Source organism: Varroa jacobsoni, unplaced genomic scaffold, assembly GCF_002532875.2.
Source record: "Varroa jacobsoni isolate VJ856 unplaced genomic scaffold, vjacob_1.0 contig00363, whole genome shotgun sequence".
Lineage (NCBI taxonomy): Eukaryota > Metazoa > Arthropoda > Arachnida > Mesostigmata > Varroidae > Varroa > Varroa jacobsoni.
In genome coordinates, this window is record NW_019214455.1 from 27,069 (window position 1) to 39,628 (window position 12,560).

A 12,560-nucleotide genomic window follows, 5' to 3' on the forward strand; every position below is an offset into this window, starting at 1 on the left:
ACACGATTTACATTGAAACATATAAACGAGCCTCCAATAACTCCCTTGAAAGTTGTAGAAAGATGACTATTTTGGGCGACGATCTCGACAACGACCAACAATTTGCGAAACATTCAAGCCCAGAAAGAATAGCTTAGTTTTCCAAGCTCTACACAATTGGGTCACATTAGAGTAGCACGAGTTAATTGATTAAAAAGTGGAAAACGGCCAGGCGATACGAAGACAGTAGCGTCAGGGTCGCGGCAGTCGGCCAGATCGGCCATTGCAGGATTAACAAAATACTAATAATTATTATACTTATTAAATAGGCTAACGAACAAAACAATGGATTGACTGGAACAATGTAACGTATTACCTGAAACACAATTTATAAAAACAGCACAAATATAGGAGCATAACGAAGCAGTGGCTTTGGGAATACGGACTTGACTCTTACCGGTCCACAGCAATAGTGCTACCGGGGGTATCGAGTTCGAGCCCTTCTGCAGATCGAGGTGGTTGAAATTGGGTATAGTTGAAATCCGTATGGCCTATGCCTGCTGGTTTTAGATAAGTGACAGCATTCTGTTAGATATCAATATATGTATCGATACGCGATAAAGGTATCAATAAATGTTCGGGTCTACTGTTTCGGTGAAATGGCCCAACGTACAATGCAGTTCGTTATTATATTACCCAACTAGTAACGACTGCTTGGCATTAGTATTTTTATTCATTAGGCAAGGACAGAATCATTGAAATTTTCATTTGCAGCCAGTAGAGTCCTAGACATACAGGCTTAACGCTCAATTATACTTTGGTGGTTTTAAAGATAAAAAAAGGGTTGAGTATTTCTCTCGCTAGATAGCTTCAAGGACGCATATTGCTTGTTATAGAAGCTGCGTTGAGTAAAATCCTTAGAATGCCGTTACAGACTTCAAATATGGTTCTGTGGCTATCGTTCTCGAAATTTCGATGCGAGAGATGCCCATTAGCGAAAAAAGCTGGCTGCAAAAACAAGCCCATTGTGCCGAACTGATGCAATAGGACTTACTCTGCGAGGTACATCTGCAAAATTCTATAGAAACGCAATGAACTCGAACGGATTTTAGGTGTGATTTATTAGGGACAATGAAAAACTGATCATACATCTGCTCCGCAATCTGTGGCAGAGTTCTGACTGGCGTCAAGAAATGTGGTATTAGGTGTTTAGTAAGCTTAGAGAGGAATCGTGCATTATGAGTTGCTGCTGGCTAGCAGAACGATTGATCCCGACCTCTACTGTCGATAACTAGTAAGATTAACACAAGCCTAGAAAAAATCGACCGGAAACGGTGAATAGAGGGGGCACCGTCTTCGATAGGATAATACCACAACACGTATTTCTCTAAAAAAATTGAAATAACTTGAATGAAAAATACAAAAGTCACTATGTAAAAGTTCTTGCTAGGCAAATATATTCACTTTCTTCTTCGCACAGGTACTACCCTGTACGTACGATGTACTCATTACGTAGCAAATTACAAACACATTCGCAAGTACCTATATTTCCTTAGTTATAACGCACAAATGCAAATCAACCAAGGGCACTTTATCTAGCCTCGGTTGTTACCTTTCTTTCCTGCTCGGTTTACCGAAGCACTCTTATTTCTCCTGTGTCTTCTTATGCTAAATTAGGGATCGCGGGAGTCGGCCTTAAACGCAATTTAATTGCACGAATTATAATGAAATTAAGGTGCCGTTTAATCGTTGCGTTGTCTTCTCTTCTCGTCGCTTTCTTACAGTCCATCGCCTACCTTCGTTGTCCTTCCGGCTTCGTTCAATGCTACATCGTGTGATATTGCCCTAATTAAGGAATTAAGGTAGAGGTTTTCAACAAGACGGAGGTTGCGGCTGCGGCAAAATACGGCCACGGGACTGAAACGTTCCTCCAGCATCGCCGGCTGTAAGGGACTATACTCTAGCGGAGTGGCAGCTGTACGCTTGGCCATGTTCGTGTGACCACTAGCATAAGCTAGAACTGAGAGGACCTGTATAAGGCCTTACTAGGATGTAACTGCCCGTAGTGTACAGGCCTTCCGCGGGCATCAGTCGCACTAGTGTCATGGCTTCTACAGATGGGGTATGCACCAACGAGAAACGACAAGACATTCCTCGGAGGTGAACTATATCGTAACCAACTCGCTCTATGTATGCGGCTCGTTATCTGTGCATGTGTGCATAAGCTTATGTACGTGTACACTAGAATCTAGTACCGGCACTGGAAAGCTGGTGGAAGTGGATGGGTAACAATGCACCACCATTATCTTCAGCAAGAGAGAAGGTCTGAATGAATAAATGGCAACGCGAGAGACGACGGGTCCAAGCCGGATCAACCATAGCGAGCGGGAAGGCTTGGTAGAACCCATTAAACAGCCAGTAAGCAACAGAATGTAAACCTATTTGAACGACGCAGCACTTAAGAGCCGAGCGACAGAGCCAACTAACAGGGAGCTAGTGAAGAAGGGAGTCAGGAAGTAATGAAGCTGGCCTCCACAACAACAGGCCAACACAGCCAGACAAAGATAGGACGATACGCTTGTTTTGTGCCTGATTAGCACAGACGCTCGTGGACTACCGTATACCAGGGACGATACTGCACCGTGGCTAAATTGGATTAAAATAAAATGCATATCTTTCAAAAGTGTTATTATTATATTATTATGGTTATTATGAGAATCCAAAGTGAAGCGTGGTGGTAGTAGTAGTAGTAGTAGTAGTAGTAGTTAGTCAGCGTGTCGCATCCTTTATAGGCTTTTCCACGAAACAATGCATGCACTATATTATAATGCTATAAGAGACTATTCCGGACACAGTCATGTACTTTTTATAGAGGAGCTGGTGTGAAGTTTCGGCACACTCGGTTCTATTTTCTTCTATGTGCACGTGATCTTCTGCTGTGTGCAATGAAGAAAATTTTATTGGTACAGTTGTCAGCATCGTACGGTTTAGGAAACGTAAAATTAATGGCGAATTTCATCAGTAACTTTTTATATATCCTATGTTCACCTTCGGCATTGAATGCACAGGATAATATGTGTTTAATTTAAGGAAATCACTTAATTGAACATCAATTATTGGTCCTTAATTATCTTTTTCTAAAAGCTGTTTGATTACGAATTTGTTTCTAAGTTCAATTGCACGATAAACATGTCTACGGTTTCTTTGACTCCAGCCAGGACGAAAACACCTTCTAAGAGTGTTTATTTCAGTCAAGAGCAACGACGGCGTAGCTAGCATGAAAGATGTATTTATTTAACATTTGGGAGAACGCCATGCGCTCTAAGCGTCTTGGCGTTACGAGAGACTATCTGCACCCTTTTTTCCACTGGCCATTTCTCACTGTCTTTTTTGTCGAGCACTCAATCAGCGTAATTAGATCCAAAGTCACTGAGTTGATTTCGCAATGTCGGAAGTGCGAGCACGCTTACAAATATTGCATTTTGTGCCACTCGTAGTCAACCTGTCACTTCGCTAGAAACGGCTGACTCTCTATTCTCGTGACGGATGAAGGATACGTCATCTGCATACACAAGCGTCTTGATCGTCAGCGACAGGCCCACGTTAATTTTTCCGTTACGCTGCTGCATAGAAGCAGGCTTTTAGCTATTCTGGGTAATAATAGCCTTACGCGGCCGGCAAAAATGGGGAGGGCTTCTCAAAAATCATGAGGGGAGAAAAAAGGATGTCACGGAAATAACGTATTTGCACCGTTTTCCTGTCCGTGATGTGGCGTAGTGAAGAAAAATGCTCCAAAAATGGCAAGAGGTTTTGAAGGATACTTCCTTTGCTGAAAATAAGCATCTAAATGCCAGATACACGATGCTACGCAACGCTCCCTAGTGTAACTCAATTATTCATTTCTCAATGGCGAAGGTGGTGGAAAACGGATAGCCGCACGGACAGAGAAGGTCTTCCGATTTAATAAGATATGGAAGAGCCGCAATGATCATGAATAGCTGTTGTCAATGTGTAGAATTCTTGCTAGGTTGCTGAGCACTGATCCTAATAGAAGTAAGATTGTGTAGACTTTAGCATCTTTCAGGTACAAGCGCAACTGAGCTATTATTTAATCGCTTCTCGTAAAACGAACCTCCACCAGAACTAAGAGCTTTCTTTTTTGCTTAAAATCGACGCCATTGCCGGTTCTCATAGAACTTCTGACGAATCCCAGTCAAAGATAACGCCTCTAGCATATGCAAACAATTTCGCTGAAATATCTGTTATCAATTCGGTAGTGTCTTCGAAACAAAAGATAAAGAAGCTCCCGATATATATATATATATATATATATATATATATGTGCCTGTTTCTGAGCGGTAGTTGTGAATATATGCAGATGAGCAAATTTCACTGGTCGCGCTATTATAATCGAGAAATATATTAACGTGGGACAGTAATAAGCTTATAAGGAGTAAAATAAAATTGTGACGAGCCTAAAATGTTCATATACAAGAGCTACTATTAGCGAACACCTTTGATCTAAGTTGGCCCGTTTAATTTGGCCACTCTTTGCACCTACATATACTGTATTGATGGTTTTCCTTATTCTGGTATAGAAAGCTCATTTGCAAATTATTTACTTAGTATATTAGAAAAAGATATGACATTCTCTATCATCTGGCTTTGCCATTTCTTTTCCTAATGATGTTCATTGCTGATTTTTCAAGAAAAACTTAAACTTACCACAGGAAGAATCAGCACGAAGCAACGTACCTGTCTTCATCCACAGTCTGAGTGGGCGATCGACAATTACTATAATGTCTGAGTTCTGTAAATCTTCTACAACTTCATTGCAACTTTAACTTTAAGCTCGACTGATAATAATGATGCTTGCATATAGCTCAACAGGGTGATTCATTTTTTAAGCCTACCTTTCTAGATATAAATCTCGTTTCGTTCCGCTTATCTGAGACAGTAAGTTATAAAGGAGCCGGTCTGATTTGACATTTTGTCATCTTATTCGATAAGTTCAACTAACTGTAATTGTATCAAATGTCTACATGGCTAGATTTTTTTAGTATTATGAAAATAAACCTCTCACTTTATTCGAGCGGTCCGCGAGTGTCGATCGGATAATGACAAGATATTGACAGCTTCGTAGAGCGTCTCGTGCCTGATGTATGGCGAACACTCGTTCCTCTTCTGCGCTCTCGCGATAGGCTTAGCGTTGGCCGCGTACAATAGAGTTGAATCTAATTTGAAAGATGATCGATATGCGAGTGCGTGCTCTAGGCACGCCGAGTAAATAAAGTTGTTCATTCAAAATCGACTCCGAGCCCAGACCTTAGTCATCCATAGTTGATCTTTAGTGAGCGTATTCCAGCCATGGACCCATGGACCCCTATGTTTCAACATCTCTATAGAGCCGAAACAGGTCAAAAAACTTCTTCACTTACTGTGAGCTTCTTAGTCGTGTAGAATAAATCCCTCGGGAGAAAGAATAATATAGTCTTTACCCGCATCGTCACGTAGCTTGCCAAGAAGCTAGGGCTTCTTAGAAAGTAGACATTGTTGCAAGGTTCTGGCAGATTGGGTTTAATGTAATGGATTGCTCTAATAATGTTTGTGCACTATGGACACAAAGATAAAGGCGAACTTAAATACAAAAACAAACCATACGCATCTAATCGGAATCAGAATCTTCGCCGCTACGAAATTCTAGATGAGTAATGTAAGCAATAAAATTTTAACTAATTCAGGTTAACTAGGATTCATGCTACATCTAGCGGTCACGAGTCTGTCACGTTTTACCTATAGGAGACGATTTTACATAACTATAGGTGTTCTGTTTAAAACCTAGCTTTTATAAGCCCAATGGGAGCTTTAAAGCGACACCAGACTAGCTGTTTTCCCAGTGGAATATGCCGCTTTATTAATTTAAACAATACAATGCTTGTTACGAAATCTGAATCATTGATGCCAGATAAGGGCGTCAGTAATGCTTGTAATAACGAAATATTGAATTATCATTTTATATTTGTAACTAAAGAAGGAGGTTGACCTTTTCAAGATCCACAAATAAAAGATCCTCTCTCTAATCAGCTGAAATGAATGAAAGTGCTTAACCACTAATGTCGTATGCCTGTAAACATCCTGCGAGTGAACAATGACCTTTTGGATATTTAATCGAAACTCAGTCGATGTCAGTGACAGGTCTCTACGAAAGTGACTGCTGTTACTACGCCTACTCCCATATAGTTCTATATGAGTCTCATCTATGTAGGCAGTGGCTGCGATTACTAATCGATTTGTATTTATAGATGCATTGTAGACGTAAAGGAAATGCTTAGCTTGGCTCTGTTTGTCACAAATTCGTTTCAAAGTAATGTATATTTCTTTGTTAAATTAAACCTATCCTATAGTATATGTCGTTAGCCTCTGGTTTGATCAGATGAAGGTTTAGCCGTCCAACCCACTGCGTCGGGACTACAAGATGATGTTTGCGGTTTTCATCACAGGCTATTTTTCAGAATAACGATGTTATGCCGATCTGGCCGATTTATCGCAGTATCAGACCTGTTCGCCTAGAAGAATCATTGGGCTACGTGAGCTCTGTGTGCTCTATAGGAACTTGTTTATTACTGCAATAAGTCGGCGGTATGTACGACGATACCACCGCTCTCGTTGTTGACAATGGTTCGGGAATGTGCAAAGCGGGTTTCGCTGGAGACGACGCTCCGCGCTCAATTTTCCCATCCATCGTTGGCCACCCTCGTCACCAGGGAGTGATGATCGGTATGGGAATAAAAGACTCGTACGTTGGAAATGAAGCTCAATCGAAACGCGGTGTCCTCACTCTAAGGTATCCCATCGAGCATGGCGTCGTCACGAACTGGGATCACATGGAGAAGATTTGGCACCACACGTTCTACAATGAACTCCGAGTAATCACCGAAGATCATCCCGTGCTTCTTACCGAAACGCCTCTTAATCCTAAGATGAACCGCGAAAAAATGACACAGATAATGTTCGAAACGTTCAATACACCTGCAATATATGTTGCTATCCAAGCTGTCCTGTCGTTGTACGCATCGGGTCGTACAACCGGCGTCGTGCTTGATTCAGGGGACGGTGTGTCGCACACGGTACCCATCTACGAGGGATACGGGCTTCCCCATGCCATCATGCGTCTCGATTTCGCCGGTCGCGATCTTACCAACTATCTAATGAAGATTCTTACCGAACGTGGCTATTCCTTCACGACTACTGCCGAACGTGAGATCGTTCGCGACGTCAAAGAGAAGCTATGTTATGTGGCAGTTGATTTCGAAGAGGAAATGGCGAAAGCAGTCTCTTCACCATCAATAGAGAAATCCTATGAGCTTCCTGATGGACAGGTGATCACCATCGGAAACGAGCGTTTTCGCTGTCCGGAAGCGCTTTTCCAACCATCGTTTTTTGGAATGGAGGTATCCGGGATTCATCACACAGCTTATGCATCTATTATGAAATGCGACGTTGATATTCGCAAGGATCTGTACGCCAACACGGTCTTGTCCGGGGGAACAACGATGTACCCAGGAATCGCCGACCGTATGTATAAGGAGATTAGCAATCTGGCGCCATCTACGATGAAAATTAAAATCATTGCGCCTCCGGAGAGGAAATACTCGGTCTGGATTGGAGGGTCAATCCTGGCCTCGCTTTCAACATTCCAACAGATGTGGATCACGAAACAGGAATACGATGATTGCGGTCCCTCAATTGTCCACCAGAAATGCTTTTAGATTCGTTTAATATGACGGCTGGTATTGATTTGTCTGATATTGATGGATGGTATTGATCTGACGGCCACTATGGGCGAATAACTGATGAGACGTTAATAGTATCGACACCAGATACCATGAGCGCCGCAAACATCTAACAGCAACAGACCTCTTCTCTAATTTTTTTTTCTAGTTTATTTTATTTAAACAGTAAGCTACCGCTCCGTTTTTCACGTTCCATCGAAAATTTTTGACCTAAGGCATCGAACGATCATCCGGGTTACTAATCAGATCAATGTTTGATCGGTAAGCTTCACTATCGATTGATATCATCACATAAAGGTCTATTCACGTGTGCTATTTTAAGATTTTTAAAAAATTTTAGAGAAATTACTCGCCCATTCGTTAAATAAATATATATACGAAAATTTCTATTGTTCTTGCGTATTTAAGTGCTTCGGTACAAGATACTTCGTAGCGCTTTGTGTATAATAAGTTCGTTATCACTATATTTGAGAAACACCACAACTTCAAAATTAGAAGAACGATAGATTTATAGCTCCCATTAATTCCCAAAGCGAGAACAAAGAGCTTATGTGGGTTGCGGTCCAAACTACAATTTATTGTTAGAAAGAGCCTAAGTAACTCTAATTTTAAACTGTCTAAAGACACAAACCAGCGTATGCACGTTCGGTATGTTGTTGGCATTTCCTTAATTCTTACCTCATACCTAAATCCCGCATCAGTTGGCTCCGCGCTAACGAAACGAACCTTATGATATTAAAAAAATCTTTGTAGGACCTTTGACACAACGTTTTCCATCATAACAACGCCATGCAAAGTGTTCAGCAAGCTATATACATTCATAAAAGTTATTCACTGCATTGTTGGTCTTCGGCACAATTCTTATGTAGCAGAATCGCAGATAGTTGCAGCCGGTTTTTCCCGGACGATTCTCGTAGCATGCGTTATGACTTCCAAACGCGCATACAGATTTGTCGCACCGTACTACATGGTGCTGCTTCTGCCTATACTAATCTGGCTGTTCATACTATTGCTGGGTCTGTATTAGAAAAGTCTTTTCTCCGTCGCATCTACCCATTTAAGACTCTCGAGGTCAGGAAGCGTACAGGCGCGTCCGAAAGAACGCTTGGCCAAGTTCGTTCGGAAGGGGACGCGAGTGAAGGTCTACATTCTTCGTGACTTTTCTCTCTGTTCGTGTCACAGATCTGAACTAACTGTGGTTTGGGCCGGCGGGAACCAAATAAGAGCTGCCCGGAACAGCATCGGACTGCGTATGGTAGTGAACTGCACCGCAAGCAAAGTATGGTAAAATGGTAAGACGAATGAACCAAACGAAAAGGGTCGCAGTTCGTTGGTTGGTCTATGATACAAATGCTGTTAGTAACCCAACGTTCCTCCCCACCGACTACGCCCACCAGTCAAGGTCCTTTAAAAGAGCCGACTACTATGGCCTGCGTTTGGCGCCGTTTTCCCGTTCGACTATTACTATTACTGTTTCTATGGACCACCGAGATCCGCCTCGAATGAGATGGTCGTGTAGGAAAGAAAAGGTCAGACACCAGCGACGCACGAACGAAGTCTATCTCTTCTTCATCGAAAAGTTTGCTGCTACTTCTAATGATGCCTCTGACTAAGTCTAACAGAAAAGCAACTCTCTAACTACATGCTGTTACTACTGCCGCTGCCGCGCACTGGTGGGCCACCTAGAGCAAACTGTTTAAAGGAGGAACTACCGCCAGTTGGTTAAGGAAAGATCGGTTGGCCGCATCGAGGCAAAGAGCATGCAGGCTTGGGGAGCCTGAGAAACATAATTTGAAATTGGAGCAAAAGGACCGAGAAAATCTAGCCAACAGCAAAGAAGGCTTCATTTCGAGTACCGAGTGATGCTAATAGTGACACAAGCAGAAGGCGAATAGGGTGCAGGTTGCAGACTTGAGCTTCAAAGACGGGTGAGCCTCTTTCAAAAGCATCTGCTCTAACATAGGGTTACCATAAACTTCTGATTCTTCCCGATTCTTCTATGTGAATGAGTCGGCCGAATGTAATAAAGGCACTAAACAGACCAACAAGCGGGAACAAAATGATAGGCCTTGTGTAGCGATAGACATCGTCACTGCTTATGTGGCTGATGTCACCATTGAATTTTGCCTGAATGTGCTACTAACTGAAAGGGGCAATTTTCTGGGACGAGCCTTAATTTCTAATAATAATAGAAGAACAGTGTAGTTCAGACTTCGATGACTTCTCAAATGAATATATTTATATCACACATAACATAACATAGTTAGGAGTTATGTATGTGTAAAATGAAATATATAGTGAAACGAAGTAAATGATCATTTATTAGATTGTAGTTGTTTATACGAAAGAGGAAGATAAGTAAGATGAGTCTGTCATAGTTTGTCTAAGTTTACTTTTAATGTAGAACGCTGGCCATGCAAGTTACGGAATATCTACGTTTGTCAGAGATCGAACAATATGCATATTCGGTGCAGATTCATATTAAAAGTCATCATTAAAGTATGACAAATCTGCGCCGACGGACGTTATCAGACAGCCACTGCAATATTAGTATTCGGGATTCTAGTTTAGGTAAAAACTACTGTTGCGGTATCTACCAAAATAGATCGAATATATATATATATACTCTTTGAGCTCACACTAACATTTCTGTCGATAAAACCTGTTTGTCATCCTGAGTAATCCTTATAAGCTCTCCTTCTTATTATCATTATTAATTATTAAAGCCGCAAGTCAACACAGTAGCTAAATGAAAAAGATTAATAGTATTTTTGTTCATATTATTATTTCTGCTACTAATAACATAATCATTATATTTCTTTCGTTTCGGTATGAAAGATGCTGGTTCGGTGCTTGTATGGGAACGCATAGTAACGGGCGACAAAAACAGGACTTTCCGCATACGGGCCTTCACAGGCACCACTTAAAGTCACGTTAAGGGTTTAAATATTTAAGCAAAACTTTCATTTTATGAGTGCAATTAAGGGCACAGCTGTTGCGGCTTCTCGCTCGAACATTCTCCATCGTCGCATTAAGGGTTGTGGGCGTCGCTCACAGCAGCGCCTGGACGACCAGCAGGCCTGCCGGTCGGCCATAACGCAATGCTGATGTACACGGCAGCTAGCTGTCGCCTGCGACGCGCATGGCTGGCCTGCTAGCTATAGGGCACCGCGTTTCTCATTTCACAGATGAACTTAAGTCCACCATAGGCGATTGAAAATGACTTCCATTTTGACAGCGGTAGCCAGCGGCTGATGGGGGAAATGTTCTTCATGAGAAATAAGCATCACTCAGAGCGAAGCCGTATTGAGAGAACGACCCATCAAGCGCAAACGAAGTTCACTGCAAGCAGAACATTATTATTATTATTCGGAATGTAGTTTGATCTGTGTGCGTTCAAGTCTGCCCTGGACTTCGACGGCCAAAGTATTTGTTTGAGACGCCTGCGAGTCATCGAAAAGATGCGATTTCCATGGTTAGCAAATTGCCTATGCTTGGTTGAATAACAACCATATAGGCGTTTACGAACATAGAGTACCGAAGATGAATCACCGAAGCAGATATCAACGAAGTCAAAATCCCATATTCGCTAAGAGATTTCTTCAAATGCAGCAGAGGTAGTAATGGGCATCTTTTAATTATGCATCGAAATCGATTGAGCCTGGCATTGGTACTGCGGTTTGATACAGCAGACGATACGAAACATCCTCAGCAGCTTGATGTTCAGCTTGTCGACAGTAGTTAAGATAGTCCGTTAGATTAGGTCAGCTGAATATTGGGTGACGGTAGCAGTCCTCTCGGATGGGGGAGTCGGGTAGGCAGGGGGCTGAACATGACTGGTGTTAGGGTCAAAGGGAGCAGCTTGTAGAAATAGGTACACGACGCCGCCCTGGGAATCATGCCGGAACTCGGTCGTTGGCAAGGGCATGCAAATCGAACATTCAATGGCATAGCTGCGGAAGGACAGAGCTATCTAGCGGTGTCCTCGGTTGGACAAAGGCTGAATGTTCTGAATTGAAGGGAAAACTATATATACACACTTTAGAGATACAGTAATAATAATAACTTCTGAGACATGGTACATTTTTTTTCCATATATATGAATCAGTACAATTATGCGCTAGCTTTAACGGTACATTATCATAAATAGGCGTAACAAGTAGAATACCACAATGTACTGATTTTATTAAAGAATTATAATAGTATAATATATCTGGTGCTATTTGCTACGTTAAAGACTTACGCAATGTAGATAAGCGCTAGTGAATGGCTAGCCTTAACAAAAAGAACGAGCAGAGATGCACAGTGTTTCAGATGTAGCTATAATACCCGTGATACTCGTTTAGAGACTCACAAAGCAGACAACTGACCACTCAGATAAATTTTGAATCTATTAATGTTCTTTGTTTGCTACAGACGCCCAGTTAGCGCATATGATTTACGATAGGTGTGCCACACGTGTCTAAAGGTACAGCCTAAATAGGCCTGACCACGGAAACTGTCTGTGGTATATTGTGACGGTTGTATATTTTTGATTCTAATTTGGCGGTAGGATGAGATACGGCATCGGCGAAAGAGATTGTTGATTCACTAATAGGTCACTGACACCAGCAGCCTTCCAAAAAATCCTAGTATAGGTCGACTTTACTTCAGCGTAAAAGCAATGTGCTAACAATTAACTGAAGAGCTTTTCCATTGTCGTTAATGTGCCCAAATACAAAGCAAATGTCATTTTAGATAAACTATTAGCATCTGATCAGTTGTTACTAAAGGCAATTTTCATTTAAG

General features: G+C 41.8%; 1 protein-coding gene across 1 annotated transcript; it reads left to right on the forward strand.

Moving 5' to 3' along the window:
* The first annotated feature begins 6,483 nt into the window (after positions 1–6,483).
* On the forward strand, positions 6,484–8,155 carry LOC111271117 (actin, cytoplasmic 3). The gene has a single exon (XM_022851709.2). It carries the CDS (start codon positions 6,621–6,623, stop codon positions 7,746–7,748), a length of 1,128 nt encoding a protein of 375 aa, XP_022707444.1. The 5' UTR covers positions 6,484–6,620; the 3' UTR covers positions 7,749–8,155.
* The last annotated feature ends 4,405 nt before the right edge of the window (positions 8,156–12,560 follow it).

What these genes read in the sequence shown, in the direction of transcription:
- LOC111271117 (XM_022851709.2), top strand. Translation starts at nt 6,621, where the DNA reads ATGTACGACGATACCACCGCTCTCGTTGTTGACAATGGTTCGGGAATG.